Source organism: Micropterus dolomieu, linkage group LG12 (genome assembly GCF_021292245.1).
Source record: "Micropterus dolomieu isolate WLL.071019.BEF.003 ecotype Adirondacks linkage group LG12, ASM2129224v1, whole genome shotgun sequence".
Classification (NCBI taxonomy): domain Eukaryota; kingdom Metazoa; phylum Chordata; class Actinopteri; order Centrarchiformes; family Centrarchidae; genus Micropterus; species Micropterus dolomieu.
The window spans coordinates 12,151,727-12,175,849 of record NC_060161.1 but is presented as its reverse complement, the minus strand read 5'-3'; the positions used below and the strand labels follow the sequence as shown (position 1 = coordinate 12,175,849).

General features: G+C 39.8%; 4 protein-coding genes across 5 annotated transcripts; all 4 read left to right on the top strand.

The window, feature by feature from the left end:
* Positions 1 to 2,026: 2,026 nt before the first annotated feature.
* LOC123980637 lies at positions 2,027 to 3,448 on the top strand. The gene is made up of 5 exons (XM_046065142.1): positions 2,027 to 2,081; positions 2,169 to 2,876; positions 2,976 to 3,107; positions 3,193 to 3,236; positions 3,329 to 3,448. The coding sequence occupies exons 1-5, from the start codon at positions 2,027 to 2,029 to the stop codon at positions 3,446 to 3,448; spliced, it is 1,059 nt and encodes a 352-aa protein (XP_045921098.1).
* A 5,603-nt stretch (positions 3,449 to 9,051) lies between these two features.
* On the top strand, positions 9,052 to 10,647 carry LOC123980793 (immunoglobulin kappa light chain-like). Its single transcript, XM_046065341.1, has 5 exons — positions 9,052 to 9,106; positions 9,270 to 9,974; positions 10,168 to 10,293; positions 10,382 to 10,425; positions 10,531 to 10,647. The coding sequence occupies exons 1-5, from the start codon at positions 9,052 to 9,054 to the stop codon at positions 10,645 to 10,647; spliced, it is 1,047 nt and encodes a 348-aa protein (XP_045921297.1).
* A 3,836-nt stretch (positions 10,648 to 14,483) lies between these two features.
* On the top strand, positions 14,484 to 16,425 carry LOC123980441. Of its 2 annotated transcripts, none has more exons than XM_046064836.1 (5): positions 14,484 to 14,562; positions 14,684 to 15,391; positions 15,484 to 15,603; positions 15,701 to 15,744; positions 15,868 to 16,425. In XM_046064836.1, the coding sequence occupies exons 1-5, from the start codon at positions 14,508 to 14,510 to the stop codon at positions 15,985 to 15,987; spliced, it is 1,047 nt and encodes a 348-aa protein (XP_045920792.1). In that variant the 5' UTR covers positions 14,484 to 14,507; the 3' UTR covers positions 15,988 to 16,425. The 2 variants fall into 2 exon arrangements, with proteins under 2 accessions (XP_045920792.1, XP_045920791.1); XM_046064835.1 differs by having other exon boundaries at positions 15,484 to 15,609.
* Positions 16,426 to 20,543: 4,118 nt separating this feature from the next.
* Positions 20,544 to 22,184, top strand: LOC123980792. Its single transcript, XM_046065339.1, has 5 exons — positions 20,544 to 20,547; positions 20,703 to 21,401; positions 21,523 to 21,648; positions 21,737 to 21,780; positions 21,904 to 22,184. Exons 1-5 carry the CDS (start codon positions 20,544 to 20,546, stop codon positions 22,030 to 22,032), a joined length of 1,002 nt encoding a protein of 333 aa, XP_045921295.1. The 3' UTR covers positions 22,033 to 22,184.
* The last annotated feature ends 1,939 nt before the right edge of the window (positions 22,185 to 24,123 follow it).

Genomic DNA, 24,123 nt, shown 5'->3' with positions numbered 1-24,123 from the left:
AATGAGTAACAGAGCAAGGTAACCGCAGAGTAAATGTAGCAATAGTGTACAGAAACTCGGGGAGCAGAGATACTTGTCCTAGACTCATCTTAAAACCTGGATGAGCAAGCAGGAAATATTAACAACAATTTGCTGCCCTTCAAAATGTATTCTTATTTACACTCAGACAAAAACAGACATTGGCTTAGCATCTTAGCAGATAATGTTACGCGTTAATGCTTAGCAGAAGCAATCAAGTCCGTTTACAACGTCCACTCCATAATCAGCAAACAACCTCAGCAAAATTAGGACACATTCATGCAGAGTCCATTTGAATCACTTACGTTGGACACTTGATAGAAACCATCGGCTTCCTCTGCAGAGTCAAATATGCAAGTCTGTCCATTAACAGTAATACGCAGGCGGGCCGGGTAGATTAGGCCAAAGCGTATACCGTCCTTGTAGAGTAAAGACTTCACTTTGTTGTAAGAGGCCCGTTTCCTGGTGAGTGTGGCACTGAAGTCTTCAAAAAACCTGATGGGTTGCCCATTGTATGAGACATCCAGGTTTTTCTTGGCCCACTGCAGAATGAACTCTCTCTGGGTATATTTGTGGAAACGGACGATGAAAGGTCAGGATCCTTTCGGCGGTTTCGGGCCCAGACTGCGATGCACTCTGTCTAATTCCAAGCTGGGATCCTGAAGTGCGTCTCCGACCACCTCCTTTAACAGTGTAACCAAGAGTCAAGCATTGTTCCCCTCCGTCACCTCCGGGATGCCGACTACACGGAGGTTCTGTCATTTGAAGCAGGAGACAAGGTCTTCCATGGCAAGCTGCAGTTTCTCGGTCATCTGGGTAGCTGTCTCCAACTTAGATTTCAGCGTTGCTACGTCGTGCTCTAAGCTGGTGATTCCGTCCGAGTGGGTATTAGAGATTTGCTCATCTCCGATAGAGTTGCAGTGTGACTTCTTATGGTTTGAAAAACTAAGAAACAATGACAGAGTTCTGAGTGTAGAAATTATGAAGCGACAAAGTATACCCGGGAGCAAACACCATGCAACCGATCACTCCACCGCCATGACCGGAAGTCCTCCTTTTTTAAGTTTTGAAAGATTATATCCTCCCCCCCCATATGCAGTGGTTTGGTCTGCTGCATATCTTTTTCAGACCCTCCGTGACCTTTTTTCAAAAAGCAACAAATCTGGCGAGTTATTCAGACCATCAGGGGGAAAGTGAGAAATATACAAAGTCTATTATATTGTAGGATAATTTTTTCTCAGAGTAATCTCAGTCAGCGGCTCTTCAGGCAGAAGCACAGTGTACCTCACCTCGCAGGCACGAGTGAAAGTTCTCTCTGTCTCTGTCGTAAGCAGCAGAATTTGTAGTAATGAGAGAGTTTCAACACGCACCCACCTAAATTACTTATTTAAAAACACATAATTTCAGCAAGTATCCTATATCAACAATACATGACTGGCATTTGTAACAAACTCATTGTAAATTCAGCAAGTTATGAAGATTATTTTTGAAGACCTGCCTAGTTTCCCCATACCAATATAACGGCCCAATTGACACATTGCTGCGATGAACTGCAGCAGAATCAAAGAGGTGTCAGCATGGCTGTAGACTGTAGTTTATCTCTGTGGTTTTCAGAAGGGGGGTAAAGGTGTTTATACTCTCACACAGATGCATTTTAAGCCACTTAACACCCCAAAACTTCCGAGTTCTAACCAGCAACTAATGCTAATACTGCTCTGCTCAAAATTGTGTATGTATTCCATTCCAGTCCATTTTTGAATGTTGAGCACAAATGGAGTCCTGCTGTGCATTGGTACTGGTGTTTCTATTTGATATACAGATACGTCCAGGATAATATTCATGTATCTCTCACCATGTGAATCTTCTCACTACCAAACTTGAGCATGTGATCATGTTTCCTATTAGGTCATACAGTGTTGTTTCAGGCTGGCCAATCAAACACAGTCTTGTCTGTGAAGAGTGGAGAAACTATTAGTATTCTTTCGTTCTTCAAAGCAATTTGAACACGATGACATCTCCAAAGTTTGTTTTCTACCTGACATGTTTATTCTTGGTGAAGAAGGGTGAGTTGTGATTTTACCTTTCAATGTACTTTACGGTCACTCCTCAAAGGTAACTGTGTATTTGCTTTGTCTCTCATTTCACTTCAGCTCCGCTGGTTGAACTGAAATTGTCTTCGTCTCAGCATCAAGCAACTGTTTTTTTATCAGTTAAAGCAGGAGAAAAGTTGACTTTACAATGTTCTTATGACGTTGACATTCCAGCAAGGATTTACTGGTACAAACAAGTTCTGGGACAGAAACCAAGGTGCATCTCTGCCTTCAGTGTGTTTAATAAAAATCACTCTTTTTATGATGAGTTCAAGAACGATAAGCGCTTCACACTGCAAACTGGCAATGGTAAATACCACTTGAATATCTTAGATTTACACATTTCAGACTCAGCCACTTACTTCTGTGTGAGTAGTAAATCACACAAATTTGAATTTGCAGAGGGCACTACTGTCAGTGTAAAGGGTTCAGGTTTGAACGTCCCAGTTTTGGTCCATCAGTCAGCATCTGAGCCCATCCAGCCAGGAGGCTCTGTGACTCTGAACTGTACAGTACACACTGGGACCTGTGATGGAGAACACAGTGTTTACTGGTTCAAAAACTATGAAGAATCTCATCCAGGACTCATTTACACCCATGGAGGCAGGAACGATCAGTGTGAGAGGAATTCCAGCACACAAACACACACCTGTGTCTACAACTTGCCACTTGAGAGCCTGAATCTTTCTCAGGCTGGGACCTACTACTGTGCTGTTGCCTCATGTGGACGCATACTGTTTGGAAACGGGACCAAGCTGGACATTGAGCGTAAGTAACTTTCTAATGAGGGTGATCTCATGTGAAAATTAACATGAACACAGAGATAAAAAGCTGAAAGTTGTGTTTCTGATGTCTGGCACTCTGCAGATGAGGTGGACTATCTTGCCTCGGTGTATTTCTTGAGTGGAGTTTTGGCATTCATAGCCGTCCAGTTGATTTTACTGGCAGTCTTAGTGTACAAAATGAACAGAAGAGAGATGAACAGTTTCCAATCTGCAGGTAAAGTAACTAACACTATTTGAATCTGCCTGTGTCCACTGAACATGGTATTTGAATTTAAGAGCTTTTTATGTTTCAGAACCAGAGTTTCAAGCAAGATTTTCACCTCCCTCCACAACTGAAGATGAGGTAAAAACATTTAATTGTTTGGTTTTTGGGGCATTGATTAAATTTTTGTCAGGGTCCATAATGTGATGTATTTTAAAATATTTTGTTAACAGAGTTACAGAGAAGCCGACAACCTCCATTATGCAGCTATCAGTGTTAACCTGCCCAAGAGATCAAGAAGACAGACAAACAACACCAAGGATGAATGTGTGTACTCCACTGTCAAGAAGTAGAACTGGACATGTGTAATTTTTACTTTTTAGGTAAAACTGGATTATTTACAATTCTTTCAAAGAGTAATGTCGATTTAGATGTACATCTTGAGATAAATTATCTTTTTCTATCATATTTGGTGTGGTGATGGCGCATAGATAAGATGCTTGCCTTTGGTGTGGGAGACCTGGATTCGATTCCCACTTGTGTCCCTGAGCAAGACACTTTACCCCTAGTTTCTCCAGAGGTGTGCAACCTCTGACGTGCATAGCAATTGTAAGTTGCTTTGGATAAAAGTGTCAGCTAAATGAGTTAATGTAATATTTGTGGTCTGCAGACATGATATCTCTAAACTTAAGTTCAATTGCTGCCTTAAAAATGTGAGTAAACTCAACTTTAAGAAAAGCTTTGTTTCAACCCATGATGTTATACAATTTGTTTAATTAATGATAATTTGTTGTTTGAACTTAATACTGTGAGTTTAAACAACTATCTATATTACATTGTCCATTCAAGGAAACTTGCTTTCACTTGTCTAACAAACATACAATTCTACACCCCTTCAACTCACATTTTTAAGTTCAGATAACTCAACTTGAAGATTGCCTTTGTTTCAACTCATAAATTTAAGTTCATAAAGTGGACATAACTACAGTGTTCTAGTTGTCCCAATGTTTGAGTTATTCTAACTCATAGTTTCAAGTTAAAGCAACTTAACCAAATTAACACTACTTTCCATTTCAAGTTAAGGGATTTAAATTCTAAATTTGTTTCAGTTTACATCTATAAAGGGCCTTGAAGACAGACCACAACAACAGCACCACTGTGCTATTACCTTTAATGACTTGTGACGGGGCAGGGAAGCTTGCTGGGGCGCCTGTGCACCCCGCAGTCAAAGTTCAAAATAGCAGCAGATGTCACCTCCTTTCTGAAAGGGCCTTAAGGCCGTTGTCTGGAACCCTTTCCATCGGTGGCACTAGTCTTGTTTACCACAGAAGTGTCTATATTTTGGTTGGAATATGAATATATGACTTATCTGCAGTGTATAATTAGCAGGGGTGAACAAGAGCACCAAATCTTCTGCATCTGTACTCAGATTTTGCAGGGCTTAATCTATAAGTGGTTGGTATAAACTGGAAGTTATTTAAGCATCAGAACTTGCTATATTTATTAGAAAACCATTTACAGAACAGCCTCAGAATTGAGCTTCAGAGAATAGTAATTGATTTTTTTATATTCATATATTTATAGTTTATAACAAAACAGATATTGACACATTTTACTCTGATGATACTCATAGAAAGTATCTGTACCGGATACTCGTTTTAACCGAGTACTTGCTAAACCCTAATAATTAATTGATTATGTATATGTTTTTCTCAAACTCAAAAGACGCAGCACCTAGGCAATCCTCATACTGTCGCCTTTTTTATCAACTGATAACTTACATACGTGAGTTCAATCAACACGACAAAGTGTCAAATACAATGAATTAATGCAAGTTTAACTTTCTAAAACTCATACAGTTGAGTTCAAAATCCAAAACTTGTCAGAGCTATTTGAGTTAAAAAGAAGAAGTAAGTTGACATGACTAAATGGGTCTATGATTCTTTTCAGTGTAAGGTTAGTTAATGTGCACAATTACCGCCTTTTTCTCTTTGTGGTTTTAAGCTGCAGGCTTCCCTATTCTTCCCTTGTTTACTTACTAAGAAACCATCTGTCTAAAATCTGTTTTTTATTTTTATTACTAAACTTACAAAATTGTCTTTCTGATGTAAACCGGTACATTTAGAAGGTCACAGTTATTGATGCTACACAAGTGACTCATGATATTTGAGAATTAAGTATGTCATGAACTTTAAACTCACATCTGTATGTGCTTTCGTATTTGCATTTTATGTCATTAAAGATCAAATATGTATGAAAGTTACTGTGTTACTGTTTGTGTTAAATGATGGAGTTTCACAGCTGGTATCTGTCATTGATTGAAACAACTAGAAAGGATACCTGTGACATTTTACATCTGCATCTTTATAGTCTGAACTCTAACACCTTCAACTATGCCTTTCCCACGACCTTTTTTAAAAAAAAATCTTTGGGGGCATTTTTGCCTTTATTGTTGATAGGATAGAGAGAGATAGATAAAATGAAGGAAAGAGAGGGGACAACATGCAGCAAAGGGCGACAGGCTAGAGTCAAACCCCGGCCGCTGCAATAAGGACTCGGCTGTGTATATGAGGCAACATCAACTGAGTTAGAAGGCGCCCCAGGAACAACTCATTTTGACCAAATTATTAACAATACCCACATACTGAAACCAGAATTCCCTTTCCTTTGGTAGTGGCCAAAATGAAATGTGAAAATGTATCATAACACCTGAAGTTGCCCAACATCCTACTGAATGGGGGTTAGGGGGGTATCAGAACCGTTTGGGAATGTATGTCCGGTTAAGACAAGGAGGTGGAAACTAACTGAAAATCTCATCACAAATCCACACACATTTAACTTCAGCAGCGCTGATAAAATGCAGATCACAGTCCCAAACAGAATAAGTTTTCACCCCAGTTTTTCAAAGCTCTACCAGTTAGTTACCACTCTGCCACAAATTGTCTGCGACTCTGCGTGAGAGGGGCTCTGCTGGCTTACTATCACACTATTCATTGGTATTGCATTATTTGAGCGGAGATGATTTTGTGCCACGAGTCGACATTATCAGTTATAAAATCGTTTTTCATTGTGTGAGAAAATTGTGTGGTGTGGGGTGAGAGCATGTGAAAGTGTCAACTGCAGCAGTTTCATGCGCAATGAGTGGGAGCTGGCAGTTCTGATACTATGAGACAGCTTTTCACCTCGATAAGAAATATCACATTTTAATATCGCAAAATCTCGTGCCACGGGATTTCGTCACACCCCTGTTCTCAATACTATAAATTTATGATGTTGGTCTATTGCTTACACATGACATATATTGCATGTCTGTCCATCCTGGGAGAGAGATCCCACCTGTGTTGCTCTTCCTGAGTTTTTTTCCATTTATTCCCGATTAAAAGGTTTTTGGTTTTTTTGGCGAGTTGTTTCAGGGTGGTCTGTCGCTCGACATTTGACTTAATGATACACTTTAAGTTAAGGTACTCTGGAGTTTTAAACCACTACTAGCGCCGTGGCCCAATGTTTTACAAGTTGATGCCCATTGTGTTTGTATCATGCATGCAAACGAGAATGCACATAAACACGAGCACGCGGGCAATGCAAAACCAACACATTCTCACACCCAACTCGTCACATATGGACATTTGGTCAAGAACCGTTGGCATCTCTTTTTAATCCCCATAGTGTAGTTTTTGACGTTTAGGGCTCCTCGGTCAAGTTAGCAACAATAAATATGCATTGTAACTTGCATAATTTAAACAGTGTTACTTCCATAACTTACTCAAACACTTCAAACACTCACTCACTGGTCTCTTGGGTGAAACTCTGGTTTCTGGCCCACCCTAACCACCTGCTTACTTGGATTTTACTTATTTACATATTAAACACCTACCTTTAGCGTTCCACCAGCGCATTGAGCTATGACGCTTAGGGGCTCCCCAGTGCGTTTCGAAGTGATGCCAATGCGTCTTGACCATGTGACCATATGTGATTACTCTAGAGTGAGAATGGGTTGATAGACATTGTTGCCCCTGGCTCTAGTACTATTCTGCTGACTGAGAGCTGGGAGTGGTAATGCTGAAAGAAATAAAATAATGCACCACCAAAGGTAAGCATAAAGAAGACTGCAAGCTAGTGAACATGGATATAAACACTGCCTATATTTAAAAAATTCACTTTGCAGATGTTTTGTGAGGAAACAAATGCACTCAACACATTATGCATTTCCTTAGTCACTGTAACTAAGGCTGTACATTTCCAGCTAAACTGAGGCTTATTGTTTTGATTTTCTCATTTCACCTGCCATTCACTGGTCATGTGCTAAGTTGTGCACGTCCGCCGACTCGTCCACAATTGCATGCCTCTCAAGGTTCCTCGCAGGTCTATTCCACAGAATATTATCTAATTCTGTTTAAAAACGATATAATATATAATATATTATATATATATATAATATATATAATATTTGTGTGGTTCATCAATGGTGATAAATGACCCGAACATCCCGCAGAGTTCACGCACAAGTCTGCGCACTGACCTGAGGGTTTAGGGTTGCAATTTTGGATTTATTCACGATTTATTAAAAGCTTCTTTCTTTTCACACGTTAACTTACATCATTATATGTTGATATGAATATTATACTAGGTTGTATATTAACTTACTGGGAGAACACTGGTAGTTTTTTGTAAATTCAGACGTCAAGCACCCCCATATATTCAAAATGGTTTGATCCTTGTTTCATAACATCTCGGGGTCATCCCTACTAAAATGTTTTTACTATGAACATTAATAAAGCATTCAGATCTGTTAACGTTTTAACCCCACACTTGATGTATCTTTTAGTGCAGTGGCAGTTGTGGTTTTAAGCAGGATGTATGGGTGTTTGCACTCACAACCCCCTTCAGCCAAATACAGTAACACACTCAACACTCAAACACCTTATCAGGTCAAATTTATGCAACTATATTAAACTTATATTACCCTGCTATTTAAGAGGATAAAAGCATGTTCACTTTTAGGCCTAGCAGTAGTTGATAGAGATAGTCCAGTACAATGCAGGTAAAGTGAACTTTAAATCAGTTCATTTAAGACCTGCAAAGAGGAAATAAAAACATTGTTATGCAAACTTTTACACCTCCGAGAAGGTAAGAGCCTGCTTCAGATCTTGTGTGATCCTGAACGAAAACAAAGTCTGTAGCCTCAGACTGTTCATGATGAAGTCATTATACAAGCTGTCCAGTTCACGTATGATTCCAAAATTCACCATCACCATGTATCTGCTGTGACATTTTTGCCATACCCTACGGCAATGGGTATTTTGGTCTAGAAAACATTCATTTGCTGTTTTGCAGTGATGACCAGAGCCATATCTTTGGGTCATATTAGGAAATAAGTAGACTTCGACGCCTTTTTAAGGAAGCATCTGTGGATGTTTGAAGGGATTTTTTGATAAAATTATAGGTAACTGTAGGTAAAGATAGGTCTAATTAGCTATGTCTAGAAAATCTGAAAATGAGTTGAACTCTTGTAGACTTTTAGGCTCCTCCTCTAGTACCTGTCCAGCATTGTGGTTCTTCATATCAGCAGCAGAGTGAGGATAAATGACGTCACTGGGCTGTTTATTGTAAAAGACCTGCAGCCTTTCTCAGTTGAGTCAAAGATCTTTAGGTAAGCATTAATAATTCCAACAGTATGTAAAGTTATTCTAAAGGTTATGTAGCATATAGATTGTCATCAACAAGGTGATAAGGGGTGTATTTAATTAGTCTACATATAAAAAGAAACAATGTCTCAAAATGTGAACCTTTTCTGAAAAAACAAACTTGACACCACAGGTGTCAGGGAGCATGTGATCATGTTTCCTATACAGGACATACAGTGTCACTTCAGGGTTGGCCAATCAAATGCATTCTTGTCTCTGAAGAGTGGAGAAACCTTCAAAATTCTTTCATTCAACGCAGCAGTTTGAACACAATGACATCTCCAGTGTTGGCTCTCTGTCTCACATGTTTGTTCTTGGGAAAAATGAGTAAGTTATTATTTTTGTGACTCCAATTTTTATTTGTCAAACTTAATGACCACACCTCATACATCTGTTTCTGATATTTTTATATTATACAGATTCCGCTGAGTTCACCTTACATTAACTCTACATTTACTTATTTATTTATCTCTTTCTCTTTTCACTTCAGCTCAGACTACTAATCTGAAATTGTCTTCATCTGTTCCTCAAGAGAGTGGTTTTGTTTCAGTTCAAACTGGGGACAAGTTGACTTTGCAATGTTCCGGTGAGGGTTCTGTTCCTGCAAGGCTTTACTGGTATAAACACACTCTGGGACAGAAACCGAGGGCCATCTCTAGCTTTTACAAGTATGAAAGAAATCACACTTTTTATGATGAATTCAAGAATAATCCACGCTTCTCACTGGACACTGAAAACGGTAAAAACAACTTGATGATCACAGATTTACGCATTTCAGATTCAGCTACTTACTACTGCATTAATTATTCATATACATTAAAATTTTCGGAGAGTGTTATTGTCAGTGTAAAGGGTTCAGGTTTGACCGTCCCAGTTTTGGTCCATCAGTCAGCATCTGAGCCCATCCAGCCAGGAGGCTCTGTGACTCTGAACTGTACAGTACACACTGGGACCTGTGATGGAGAACACAGTGTTTACTGGTTCAAAAACTCTGAAGAATCTCATCCAGGACTCATTTACACCCATGGAGGCAGGAACGATCAGTGTGAGAGGAAACCCAACACACAAACACACACCTGTGTCTACAACTTGCCATTGAAGAGCCTGAATCTTTCTCAAGATGAGACCTACTACTGTGCTGTTGCCTCATGTGGACACATACTGTTTGGAAACGGGACCAAGTTGGACATTGAGCGTAAGTAACTTTTAAACAGACTCTGTCTCATCCGTCTGAAGTGATGGTTATTGCTCCATCAAAGAGTCTTTCTTCTGAGGGCTTTTGATTAGCCAAATAGAGGGTCTAAAGACAGAGGTGCTGTGTGCTGAATAGATTGTAAAACGCTTTAAGGAAAATGGACGCTCTGTTTCTAATGTCTGACTCTTTACAGATGAGGTGAACTCTCATGTGTTGGTGTATTGCTTGAGTGGAGCTTTGACATTTGCTACCATCCTGGTTGTTTTACTGGCTTTCTCATTGTACAAGACCAACAAGAAAAACAGCTTCCAATCTACAGGTAAATGGTACATTTTATATCTGGCAGTCTGGGCCTTCGCTAAATTTGACTTTTGAGTTAAATAACCTTTCCTATGTTTCACAACCAGAGTCTCAAGCAAGATTTCCAGCTCCTTTGACAGCAAATGCAGAGGTGAATTCAGTTTTGATTTAACTGTTAAATTTCCATTCAACTAGCTGTTATATCACCTTGTAGACAACCAAATTGTGATCTACTTTTTATTTGTTGTGTTACCAGGGCTACCAGGACTCAGACAACCTCCATTATGCAGCTCTAAGTGTTGACCTGCCCAACAGATCAAGAAGACAGGAGAACACCAAGAGAGAATGTGTGTACGCCAGTGTGAAGCTGTAGAACAGGATATTTTTCATTTGAGTTGTATGAGTAAGTTGGCAAGATTTCTTAGAATCTCTTTGGAGGTGTAGTGAAGAGCTTTCATAAGGTTAAGTAACAGACACATTTATGTTGTTTTGTTACTTTGTGTTCTAACATGAATCTAAAATTCTAACATTATTTTGGCTTAGTAATTATACCAGCATACTCACAGGACAGATTTTTCGCTGTACAACAAGTTCTTTATGGGCTATGAGAACCACAATTTGTCTTTTCTCCTTAATGGGTTATGAATTTATTATGTGTATTGTTGTGCATTTCCATGTATATTTTGCACTGTTAATGATAAAATAAATGTCATCTATTTATAGAACACTGACCTTTGAAAAATGTATGGGCATGTGTGTTCAACCCCTGCTAGTAGCACCATGCGTACTGAAGAAAGCATGCGACCGGCTTCATCCATCCCCAGCCAATGGTGCTCTGGCTCAGAGAGTGTCTCCTGGAGCTTCTGTACAGAAGCCCAATCCAGCCTCATCTCCAGTGGACAAGAATTAGCCTGTCCATGGAAGAAAGTACAGGATTCTGATTCTCATTCAAACAAGCAGGTTTTTAGAGATTTGTGCAGTAGATAACTGTCAAGAGGCTTCCCTTCTTTAAAAGTACCCTCATCAGCAATCAACCCACTCCCTTTGCCTGCCTACAGTGTTAGAGTTTGGAGACGCAGCCTGCCAGCCTGCCAGCCTGGAGAGAGCCCTGTCTTCGCTGCAACAACCCCAAATAAACCAGAGACTCCCGCTTCGCCCAGGATAAACCTGTTTACGTTCATCTGCTTCCTGGTCTGCTCTTGAAACCTAACACTAAGTAACCATTACGTTACAGGTTAAACTGAAACAATCTATCTAACACTTCAACAGATGAGTTCAACTAAAGTTAAAATAAACTAGAATTCAAATGTTTCTGTCCCATTTCTACTGTTTTCCCAAACTTTTACTAATCATATTCCCAAAAAACTGTAGAAAAGGGCTGCTCCAATGGTCAAAAAGGTGACGACTCAACAAAGTGGAAAAATTGTCATTTTCAGTTGGGGTGGGAAAAACATGGGTGGTCAAAATAAAGAACAGCTAAAAAGGGAGAAATACAACACAAAAATATCTTACTTGGTTTTTGTCTCACTGCACAGAAGAGAAATTATTCCCATGTTTACTTACATTCAGACAATTGGACTACTCAAGGTGGTTAAATGATTGCCGTTGGTTGTGTAAGGATAACAAAGGCTGTGCATGGTCAACACAGAGCTATAGATATAGATAAAGATAACATCTGTGTCTAACCCAACAGTCAGAACCTGGAAATATAAGTTTGAACACACTAAAAGTAAGTAAGTTTACTGTTTCCGCTTGAAAATGTTTGCCAACACATGCAAGCAGACTATAGCTGGGACTTTTTAGCTGAAAGACACACCAGCATGAAGCCTTACCAAGTCCAAGTTAAAGTATTATAGAAATACCACAGAAAATGAACATTTTACACAGGTTTTTCTAAGGAGATGTCTAAGCAGGGTTTTTGTCTTTAAAAAAAAGGGGGCTGCTGCTGCATCACTCCATATTATCCAGTAGCTTTACACAGACATGTTTTTTTATCGGTAGATCATGGACTTCTTAGTTGAAGTTAGATATCATTATTTTCAGAATTTTATTGGCTACACAAAGTGCCGGTCATCGTCACAATTGGTTGCAATTGGCCTGGCTTACCCACAAAATAACAGGGGCTGGCGCTTCCTTACAGCCCAGGCTCTCGTTGGCTATTGTAGACTGTGGTCAGGACATGTGAGCTCCTATTGGGTCAAATTAGGTGTCAATCGAAAGGTCAGAGTTCAGCCATTTTAAAATCAAGATATGGCAATTGTTCCAAAACGGTTACTGTTATAATGAAATATTGCTTGAGTCGTATCAGTTTTGATGGTTAGGTCTGGCAGAGGCGCTGACTGTACCCGCTGTTGTGATTATATTTTGAAATGGTTAGCATTGGTCGAATCACATGGATTTTAGCTTTCCAATGGTGTATCATAAGAGCAGTTCTGTGCACATACCAAAGGCTGCCACCAGGGCCTGACAGTCCGCAGGTGTCAGAATGTTAAGAGGTTAACTGTGCCACCAACTACCACCAACTTGCAATGAATGGCAAACCTGCTGCCAGCCAAGGTTTCTGTCGACTTCAACTCTAGCTGGTCACATTTTCTTTCCATCTTTGGATAATATCTCTCCCAGCTATGAGCCATCATTGTTTAGTTACCAAAGCAAAATGGAACAGGAAGAGTTAACATTGAGATCACTGGTCTCTGTTACTGGTTTCAGACCAGTTTTCCACCTGTATTTGGCGCACTGCCGCTATTTAATGAATGACCAACAAACTAAAATTTTCATACGATCATTAATATCAATGCACAACTAATGATTCTCACTCGCACATTGTGCATGTACGGTAACACTCAACATTAGCTCAGAGGAGTCTGGAAGCTCAGAGGAGTTTGAAAACTTTTCAGAGGAGTCTGAAAACTGGTTGATAAAGAAAGGATGGCGCTGACAATGGAAGAGCTGAGGTTCGATCCATCTATCCATCGTCAACCGCTTATCCTGCGTACAGGGTCACGGGGAGAGCTGAGGTTAGTAAAGTAAATTAGGGATGTAATCTAGTCTTTTTAAAGGTTCAGTGTGTAGGTTTTAGTGGCATCTAGTGGTTAGGGTTATGAATTGCAACCAGCGGTTCACGGTACATTCACGTGCTGCTCGGATAGTCCCATTTTCCGAGTTGTGAAGTCGTTCTTCTGACTTCAGTGTGTGTTCATGTGCTCTTAAGTCGGAATGTGGAATCAACACAGACAAAAAAGATTCTGATTATTCCAGCTCCGCTTGAATGCACCGCTCACCCCTCCCTTTCCAAGCGTGCAGTATCCGACATGCTCTGTCAGAGATACGTCAAGTCTCGAGAGTCCTGAGACTTGACTTTACTCAGTTAGGAACCTTCCTAAGCAAAAAATACTTTTCAACTGCAGCCCGTGCTTTTCAGGACCTGATTAGCTGGTAGTCCTTCACTAGGTACTGCGCAGGCACAACTCCAAACGAAGATCAAATTGAAGTGAGATGCTTCACTCTGTACATCTCAAGGGTTAAAACAAGTGCTGTACCTAAGAATTTCCATAATTTCACCACTTTAATATCTCTGAGTGGGGCAGGCTTTGTGGCTTTCAGCAGGATGTAGGGGAGAAGTACCACATATCCAAAAATGTTATGTAATCATAGAATACTGGTTTGAATACTACTAAACTTCAATACTACTGACACCAAGACAAAACATCACATAAAAATAAAATGACACATTTAAAAAATAACTTTTAACCAGAAAAATTAGAGTGTAGTAGTGACAATTACCTGAAACATGTTAAAAAGACAATGAAAAAGAAAACAATGTGGTCACTTTAAAGTCAAAAGCCTGTCCAACTTTACCCTAGTGGTATCTATTTGCATTTCTTCCTCCTGCCAAATCCCTGGTACAATGGAAATAAATCACATTTTGGTTTGTTGATTAAAACATCAAAGTAATTTAATCCAAAAACATTCAAAAGAACTTCGAAGAACAGTGTCCTGATTATTCTACATAATCCACATTTTGATTATATGAAAGGATTCTATTGTTTGTATGTTTGTTTGAGCTCCTCACAGCAGCCTCTTCTCTTCACCAAATATAGGCGACAGTGAACCATGTTTCCTATATAGGACACAGAGTGTCACTTCAGGTTGGCCAATCAAACACAATGTTGCCTCTGAAGAGTGGAGAAAAGAGAGAACGTTCTTTCCACTCAAGACAGCAATTCGAGCACAATGACATATCCAAACATTGTTTTCTATCTGACATGTTTGTTCTTAGGGGAAAGAGGTGAGTTGTGTTTTTGTGATTCCAACTTGTACAGAGTATTTTCACTCCTCGTACAAAATTTTTAAATATTTTTTAATGTAAGATGAATTGTTCATTTGTTTTGTCTCTCCTTTCACTTCAGCTCAGGGGACTAATCCGAATTCATTCTCATCTCAACGTCAAGAGAGTAGTTTTGTATCAGCTAATGTGGGTGAAAGCTTGACTTTGCAATGTTTCTTTGAACCTGATGGTGCAACAAGGATTTACTGGTACAAGCAAAGTCTGGGACAGAAACCGAGGCTCATCTCTACCCTGTATTTGTTCAATAAAAATGGCACTTTTCATGAGGAGTTTGAGACCAACCCACGCTTCACACTGGACACTGAAGTTGGGAGAAATCACTTGAAGATAACAGATTTGCACACTTCAGACTCAGCTGCTTACTTCTGTGCAAGACGGGTCTTACTGACTATAGAATTTGCAGCGGGAACGATTGTTCATGTAAAGGGTTCAGGTTTGAACGTCCCAGTTTCGGTCCATCAGTCAGCATCTGAGCCCATCCAGCCAGGAGGCTCTGTGACTCTGAACTGTACAGTACACACTGGGACCTGTGATGGAGAACACAGTGTTTACTGGTTCAGAAAATCTGAAGAATCTCATCCAGGACTCATTTACACCCATGGAGGCAGGAACGATCAGTGTGAGAGGAAACCCAACACACAAACACACACCTGTGTCTACAACTTGCCACTGGAGAGCCTGAATCTTTCTCATGCTGGGACCTACTACTGTGCTGTTGCCTCATGTGGACACATACTGTTTGGAAACGGGACCAAGCTGGACTTTGAAGGTAAGTAACTTTCTAACAAAAGTCATCCAGCCATCTTAAAAATAGTTATCATGTGAGAAAATCTCCAATGTCATCTGATTGACTCTCTACAGATGCGCCGGACTCTCTTGTCTTGGTGTATTTCTTGAGTGGAGCTTTGGGATTGACCACCATCCTGGTTGCTTTGCTGGCTTTCTTAGTGTGCGTGATGAACAAGAGAAACAGCTACTCGGGTACAGGTGTTTAAAACTGTTTAAATCTGACAGTTTATTGACTTTGGCTTTCAAATCATAGCAGATAATAATAGCCTTTTTTGTGTTTCACATCCAGACTCTCAAGCAAAGATTCATGCTCCCTCCACAGCAGATGCAGAGGTGAATTCATTGTGTTTAGAATAACATTCAAACATCGTTTTATTTTAATTATTTTGTTGACATTTTGAAATATTTCTGTCCATAAACATGTTGTTAACAACTTTTTAAATATTGTGTTACCAGGGTAACCAAAATGAAGACAGCCTCCATTATGCTGCTCTAAATGTTAACCTGCCCACCAGATCAAGAAGACAGAGGAACGACACCAAGAGTGAATGTGTGTACTCCAGTGTGAAGCAGTAAAACTGGACATGTTACATTTATACTTAGTGAGTAAGATGGCAAGTTCATCGAATCATTTTGAACATGTTTTGTACATTTACATGTAGATCTTGAAATAAAAATCTTTTTCTATCATTCTTGTGGTCTGCAGTCAAAAGATGAGATCTCTCTGTGCTTTGGTACGGCAAACATCTGTTTATAGCTTCCTTGTGGTAAAGTTTAGTGACCTACACATTTAGGGTCCTCTACTCTCTTTATTTTGTCTGTTTAAAGGTTTAAAAATGCTTATAGGATAGAATGCCTAAAAGCTGCTCTTGGGCAATGAAGACCGTGATGGATTTATCAGTGATATTTGTGGTAGCATTTGCATTTTATTCTTAATGGTTCTTAATTTAATTATTTGCATTGTGGATTTCCATGAACATTTTGGGTGAAATAAGATTAAATAAATCAAATCTATTTATGGAGTAGTTTGACTATGTTTGTGCGCTTTTGTGCAGTCCCTGCTACTGTAGGGCTTTGTCACGCATGATTGGCTCTTGGGACTGTGTGTACTGGAGAAAGCATGTGACTTAACTCACCCATGTCCATTGTCAACCCAGGAGAAATTAAAGCACATTGTACCTGCCTTTGGACAACTGGCTGCAGATTCATCTTGGGAAGCTCTGGCCGGGAAGAACTGCATATTTTTTGAATTTACAAGCTGGGGTGCTCTCACGAAAATAGGCTGGTTTGGAAAGATTTGTCCAACAGCTACGTTTAACATCAACATGAGACATGTACTGTTTACCTTCTTAGTTTACCAAACAAAGTACAGCTGAGGCTGATAGGAATGTCATTAGTGTTACAGGTATTTATTAATCAAATAATCAAACTATCAATTTTAATTTTAATGAATTTTTATTTAACCAGGTAAGACCCATTGAAATCAGTGATCTCTTTTACTTGGGTGACCTGGCCAAGACAGCGGCATAAAAGGTTTCAGACAAGAGCAGTACCACATATAAACATATAACAAATAATATAAGATATACTGTATATATACACAATCCATCCATCCATCCATCATCAACCACTTATCCTGCGTACAGGGTCACAGGGGGCTGGAGCCAATCCCAGCTGACACTGGGTGAAAGGCGGGGTACACCATGGACAGGTCGCTGTACATATACACATCAAAAAACTATGCACAGTGACAAGTACCAGCTGCACCATTCATCATCATACTCATGATTTCTTTAAGTCCGACATGGAGACCAATTTTCTTCAGGTGAGGTAATAAAAGTTCACACTCATCCTCACCATGACTGTACAAAATGTCAATCCATCAAATAACTATGGGATATTATTTATTAAAAAATTAATAAATAAAATCAACCTAGTAGTACTGGCACATCTCTACTCTTTAGCACACCGTCACATTTTCTTACACACTTCTCACAAACTGCCGGTAGCAGAGCTGGGCGACTCAGACCCTGCATATTACACAAAGGCCCGCTTCAAAGAGGGTGTCAGTGTTTACAACTTCTATGAGAGGATGAAGCTGCAGTTATTTTTCTTGCCAGCAGCTGCTGCCGGCGCTGTTCTGTGACCTGTGAAAAGAGAGAGTAAAATACAACTATTTATTATGTTTGATAAAAGCCTACAGGCAACGGTATTTATAAAGTGCAACTCGGATAAGATAACCATTCAAAATTAAACTTGCACATTCCTGCAGTAACCTCTGTGCAGACCTGTCCAGACAATATAAGGGGGTGATGGCGATGACAATATATGGTTTATAATATTGAACTTAAAATGTAGATTACCTGGACATACTGAGCAACGTAAATGCACATTTCTCATATATATGTAGTATTTTATATTTGGGCCTGATGCAGCTCATAAGATTAATAAGATTATTAGTGTTAGTGTTAGTAGTGGAGTTACCTATAATTTACAGGTGCTATGCTTACGTGTGTCATTAAATGAGATGCTGTATCATTAGCTAGTGTATGCACAGACTCAGGTGAGTTAATATTCATTTATCCTTTGCAATAAAAATAGTTTATTTATACCTCATTCTGTTCTGTAGTCTACTTACTCTTAGACTGACAGATGGAGCAAACTGTTTTAAAGGAGGAAGGATTGTAGTGAACTTACAATAATTTTTAATAATTTTATTGTATTTTCTCTAGTAATTGAAATGGTTGTCACCCCGGTTAAATAAATGTACGCTGTGAACATCAGTGATATCTCCTTTTTTTATTTACTGTAGAAATTCAGAATGTAATTAATGATTAGCTGAGACTGGCCAATACACATGCAACACATGAATAAAAGAATAACTGGCACGTAATGACATTTACTGTTTGGAAACGGGACCAAGCTGGACTTTGAAGGCAAGTAACTTTCTAAGAGAAGTTGTTTCATCTTAAAAATAGCTGTGATTACATCCTTTTTTCAGTTGCCAGTTCATACTTTCGACATGACTCTGCCCAGGGTTTAAATGGGAACAAAATTTGGCCATGGCAATTTTCTTCTGGGCCACATTTAGTAAACACAGGAAGACTTTCTAAGCCTAAACTTTTTCCTGGCTCTGCTTTATGTGAAACCATCCACCAACCATCAAAGTCTAACGTATTGCTAAGTTTGCTCTGAATTACTACGATAAAAAGTATATTGAATCAGAGCAGCTGAGCAGATTCCATGCTGCTACAATCTGAGCGGTCCACAGCAACCCATGCAGATAGGTTGTTGATGTCTGGACACCAATCTGAACTGAACACTTTCAAATAGTGCAGACAGCCTGTCGTAACTGATTTGAGAAACAAATATGATTTCAGCCCAGGAGAAGAGTCAGTTGTATCCTTACAGACACTGCCTGTACAATTAATTAGGCAAATGTATACCTCAGGATTCATTTTATTGTTCAACAAACACAATGCTCTCAGTTAATTCAAAATATTACTGAACCTCAAACCTGAATGGTTAACTAAGGAAAAGTGAGCTTTGTCTTGCTCAGGAGAAAATGCAAGTGTGCAGAATTGTTAGGCAGCTAAATTACAAAAACAATTTCTATCAAATTACTCATTATTCTTAATTTTGTGTAACAACACAAAATGAACATTTAATAACATTTAGTGACCAATATAGCAGCCCTTCTTTTCAATAACTGCCATGACCCTTCAATCCATGGAGTCTGTCAGTGTCTTGATCAGTTCACCATTAACCTTCGCTGAAATAGTAACCAGAGCCTCCCAAATACTGTTCAAATAGGTGTATTTTCTTCCCTGACTTTAAATCTCACGTTTGAGAACGACCCACAAGTTCTCAATAGGATTCAAGTCAAGAGAGGAAGGGGGCCAGGTCATTATTCGGGCTTCTTTGAGGCCCTTGCTGTCTAGACAAGCAGTGGAAAACTTGGAGGCATGTGATGGGAGCATTGTCCTGCATAAAGATCTTCTTGAATGCTGAGGACTTCTTCCTGCACCACTGCTTGAAGAAAGTATCTTCCAGAAACTGTCAGTAGGTTATGAGGTTGAGTTTAGTCCATCTTCAACCTGAAAAGGTCCAACTATCTCATCCTTAATGATAGCAACCCATACCAGTACCCGTCCTGTACCTTGCAGGCGCATGAGTCGAAATGTTGCCCTGTGTCCATCGGTGATCCAACGATGGGCCCATCCGTCTGGTCCATCAAGAGTTACTCTCATTTCATCTCTCCATAAAAGCTTTGAACAATCTGTCTTCAGGTATTTCTTTGCCCAGTGGTGGTCGTGCTTCATCCTTCCTGACATTGGTTTCCGGATATGATGGCACTGGAGGATAATGGGTACCTGGTAGCTTCATGTTTAATTCTACTCAAGTCTTTTGCAGTTAATTTGTGCCTTTTCTTCTCCGAGAGCTTTTTGCACCACAGTTGACTATTAGCAACAAAACGTTTGATTGTCTGTTGGTCACGCTTCAAAAATTTAACTATTTCAAGAGTGATGCATCGGTCTCAAATACATTTTCAATTTTTGACTTTGTCAGTTAAATCACTTTTTTGGTGTATTTTACCTGAGCTAATGAAAATGCCTAGAAATCATGCACACCTTCACATAAGGTGTTTGGAGTTGGAAAATGTGCATAGAAATAAGGATTCACTCAGCATACCTACCTAATAATAGTGCATAGTGTATGGATAAACTACTTAAAATCATTACAAAAGGATTAATTTTGTTTATGAAGTCCATTAATGATGAGCAGACTTGTAACTGGTGATTATACTGTCTATTAAGATAATTTTTCTTTCACTGATTTCCATTGTCATGTAATGCCAAGATGAGAATCATTTATGTTCTCCATATATCTCTCACCATTTGATTCTATTCAAGGAAGAAACTGACACTGTAGGTGGAAGTGAACATGTGATCATGTTTCCTACAGTATATGGGGCATAGAGTATAGTGTCATCTCTGATTGGCCAATCAAATACAGTCTTGTCTTTTAAGAGTGGAGAGAGCATCAGGAGGTTTTTCATTCAACACGGCAGTTTGAACACAATGACACCTGCTATGGTTGCGTTCTATCTCGCATGTGTGTTCTTGGGGAAAATGGGTGAGTTGTGATTTTGTGGTTCACATTTGAACTTTAGAGTGCATGGTCCCTTCTCGTAACATCATCATCATCGAATCATTTTATATGTGTTGGTTATAATATACTTTCTGTTCAAGAAATTAATTGTTTTTTTGGTTTGTTTCTTTTTATTTCAGCTAAGGCAACTGAACTGAAAGTGTCCTCATCTGTGCGCCAAACAAGTGGTTTTGTATCAGTTTATGTTGGTGATGAGGTTACTTTGCAATGTTTCTATGAAGGTAATGTAGCAAGGCTTTACTGGTATAAACAAACTCTGGGACAGAAACCAAGGCTCATCTCTACTTTCTACAAGTACGATAGAAATGGAACTTTTCATGATGAATTCAACAACAATCCACGCTTTACACTGGATACTGCAACAGGTCAAAATCACTTGAAGGTCTCAGATTCACGTGTATCAGACTCAGCTACTTACTACTGCGCAAGTAGCTTTACATATATTTTTGAATTTGCAGAGGGCACTATTGTCAGTGTAAAGGCTTCAGGTTTGACCGTCCCAGCTTTGGTCCATCAGTCAGCATCTGAGCCCATCCAGCCAGGAGGCTCTGTGACTCTGAACTGTACAGTACACACTGGGACCTGTGATGGAGAACACAGTGTTTACTGGTTCAAAAACTCTGAAGAATCTCATCCAGGACTCATTTACACCCATGGAGGCAGGAACAATCAGTGTGAGAGGAATTCCAGCACACAAACCTGTGTCTACAACTTGCCAATGGAAAGTCTGAATCTTTCTCATGCTGGGACCTACTACTGTGCTGTTGCCTCATGTGGACACATACTGTTTGGAAACGGGACCAAGCTGGATTTGGAAGGTAAGTAACTTTCTAAGAGAAGTTGGTTCATCTTAAAAATAGCTGTGATTACATCCTAACAAAACATAAGATGAACACTGAGTGAAAAAATCTCCAATGTCTTCTGATTGACTCTCTACAGATGCGCCGGACTCTCTTGTCTTGGTGTATTTCTTGAGTGGGGCTTTGGGATTGACCACCATCCTAGTTGTTTTGCTGGCTTTCTTGGTATACAAGATAAACAAGCGAAATAGCTACTCAGGACCAGGTATTTAAAACTCTTTATATCTGACAGCTTGTATTTGGCTTTCAAATCATAGCAGATAATAATAGCCTTTTTTGTGTTTCACATCCAGACTCTCAAGTAAAGATTCATGCTCCCTCCACAGCAGATGCAGAGGTGAATTCATTGTGTTTAGAATAACATTCAAACATCGTTTTATTTTAATTATTTTGTTGACATTTTGAAATATTTCTGTCCATAAACATGTTGTTAACAACTTTTTAAATATTGTGTTACCAGAGCTACCAAAATGAAGACAGCCTCCATTATGCTGCTCTAAATGTTAACCTGCCCACCAGATCAAGAAGACAGAGGAACGACACCAAGAGTGAATGTGTGTACTCCAGTGTGAAGCAGTCAAATTCATAGAATCATTTTGAACATGTTTTGTACATTTACATGTTGATCTTGAGATAAAAATCTCCTTTCTATCTTCCTTGTGGTCTGCCGTCAACAGATGAGAGCTCTCGGTGCTTTGGTATGGTAAAGAAGGCCAGATTAATTTATGTGCATTATGCATTTCCATGAACATTTTGTGTCAAATAAGATTAAATAAATCAAATCTATTTATGGAGTACTTTGACAATGTTTGTGTGCTTTTGTTCAGTCCCTGCTACTGTAGGGCTTTGTTATGCATAATTGGCTCATGGGACTGTGTGTACTGGAGAAAGCATGTGACTTAACTCACCCATGTCCATTGTCAACCCAGAAGAAATTAAACATTTCAGCACATTTTATCTGCCTTTGGAAATCTTGGGAAGATCTGGTCAGGAAGAACTCTTGGACTCTTTTTTCTGAATTGACAAGATGGAGTGCTCATATCAAAATAGGCTGGTTTGGAAAGATTTGTCCAACAGCTATGTTGGACGAATAGACTCATCAACATGAGACATGTTTACCATCTTAGTTTACCGAACACAAAGAACAGCTGAGGCTGATGGGAACGTCACCAGATTTCCAGATATTTAGTCCTAATTCAAAGCACTGGACACATTTAAATCATTTTTTAAAATTTTATTTAACCATCTTTTATATTACCCATCTTTAACCAGGACCTAATTAGAGAATTTATCTGTTTTACAAGGGTGATCAGCAGCATAAAATGGTTAAATACATGAACAACACCACAAGATATACTGTACATATACACATTGAATAAATTAACGAAACTTTAGAAGAACTACGGACAGTGACAAGTCCCAGCCGCGCCATTCATCATCATACTCATAATTGTTTTAATTCAGTTAAATTAAATTTTATTTATTTATATATCACCAAATCACAACAACAGTTATTTCACAGCGCTTTTCATAAAAGAGCAGGTCTAAGCTAGTTGATTTTGCCTCGTTGCTGGTTTGGCTGGTGTTGCATGGCGGCCGGGGGGCGCGCTGGGCATGGGGGATGTCGGCTGGCGCCGGCGGCCTTAGTTTTTTCCGGCGGTTGGGGGGACGGCGGACTTTTATTGGCGGGTGCACGGTGACCTGTGCGGCGCGTTTGCTTCCGGGCTGGGACTTGCGGCTGGTGTTTCTCTCCGCTGGCTTTCGCTGTCGTGTTGTTCCGTTTGCTCTCTCTCGTTTGCCCGACCTCGCACGCGGGATTCGCGGGGGGCTGCTGGGCATTGGGTGTCGCCGTACTCGCGCAGTGTGCGCGTTGGGCTCGTCACTTGTGCATTGGTGTTGATGATTGCGTGGCATTTGGGCATTTTGGTTGTTTGCTGCGCGGCGGTGGGGTGCTGGGGGGGCACTGGTCTATGTTGTGTGCGCGGCGCGGTCGGTCCGGGCGCTGCTCTTCCGCGGGTTACGCTTTTTGCGTTCCGTCGGCATTACGTTGTCAACTGGCATTTGGGTCGGGGTCTTCTGCGTTTGCATAGCAGTGTATCTGGGAGTCTTTTTTTTTTATTTGATTTATTCTTTTTCTCTCTCCTGCCCCTATTGGCTACTGGGGTTCTTGCCTGCCTGTTACAGTCGTGGCGCCCCACTCTCTCTAACAACTACATTCTTTAACAGGCTTATGCGCACACACATGTAAACACACACATACAGACACATTCACCCACACGCACACAGACACACACAGACACAAACAAACTTAGGTTGTCCCTGGTAGAATTATTCCTGATGCTTTTCTTTCAGTTACTTATTTAAATTAATTATTATTCCAGCTCTCGTGGCTGTGTTGTGTTGCTTATTTAGTGTGTGTGACTGTTTCTTGTTTTCATTGTTCTCTTAGTTGTCTTAATATGTCAGCTGTTTATTGCTGCTGTTCGGCTGGTTGTCTTTTACTATTATTATTATTTTTATTGTTTGTTTTTGTTTTTGTTTGTTTGTTGTTGTTTTTCTCCTCCCCAAGCCCCCCTCTCTGCTCTATTGCAGGTTTCGTTGCTTTCTGCAATTGGTGTTTCCCACAGCTTTTCCCTGTTGTCCCCACCTTCCATCCCCGTTTCCCCCTTCTCTTACAGGT

Coding starts and splice junctions, on each gene's coding strand:
- LOC123980637 (XM_046065142.1), top strand. CDS start 2,027: ATGACATCTCCAAAGTTTGTTTTCTACCTGACATGTTTATTCTTGGTG. Junction 2,082..2,168: donor TTTATTCTTGGTGAAGAAGG/GTGAGTTGTGAT, acceptor ATTTCACTTCAG/CTCCGCTGGTTGAACTGAAA. Junction 3,108..3,192: donor GAACAGTTTCCAATCTGCAG/GTAAAGTAACTA, acceptor TTTCAGAACCAG/AGTTTCAAGCAAGATTTTCA.
- LOC123980793 (XM_046065341.1), top strand. CDS start 9,052: ATGACATCTCCAGTGTTGGCTCTCTGTCTCACATGTTTGTTCTTGGGA. Junction 9,975..10,167: donor GACCAAGTTGGACATTGAGC/GTAAGTAACTTT, acceptor GACTCTTTACAG/ATGAGGTGAACTCTCATGTG. Junction 10,294..10,381: donor AAACAGCTTCCAATCTACAG/GTAAATGGTACA, acceptor TTTCACAACCAG/AGTCTCAAGCAAGATTTCCA.
- LOC123980441 (XM_046064835.1), top strand. CDS start 14,508: ATGACATATCCAAACATTGTTTTCTATCTGACATGTTTGTTCTTAGGG. Junction 14,563..14,683: donor TTTGTTCTTAGGGGAAAGAG/GTGAGTTGTGTT, acceptor CTTTCACTTCAG/CTCAGGGGACTAATCCGAAT. Junction 15,745..15,867: donor CCTCCACAGCAGATGCAGAG/GTGAATTCATTG, acceptor TTGTGTTACCAG/GGTAACCAAAATGAAGACAG.
- LOC123980792 (XM_046065339.1), top strand. Junction 21,402..21,522: donor GACCAAGCTGGATTTGGAAG/GTAAGTAACTTT, acceptor GACTCTCTACAG/ATGCGCCGGACTCTCTTGTC. Junction 21,649..21,736: donor AAATAGCTACTCAGGACCAG/GTATTTAAAACT, acceptor TTTCACATCCAG/ACTCTCAAGTAAAGATTCAT.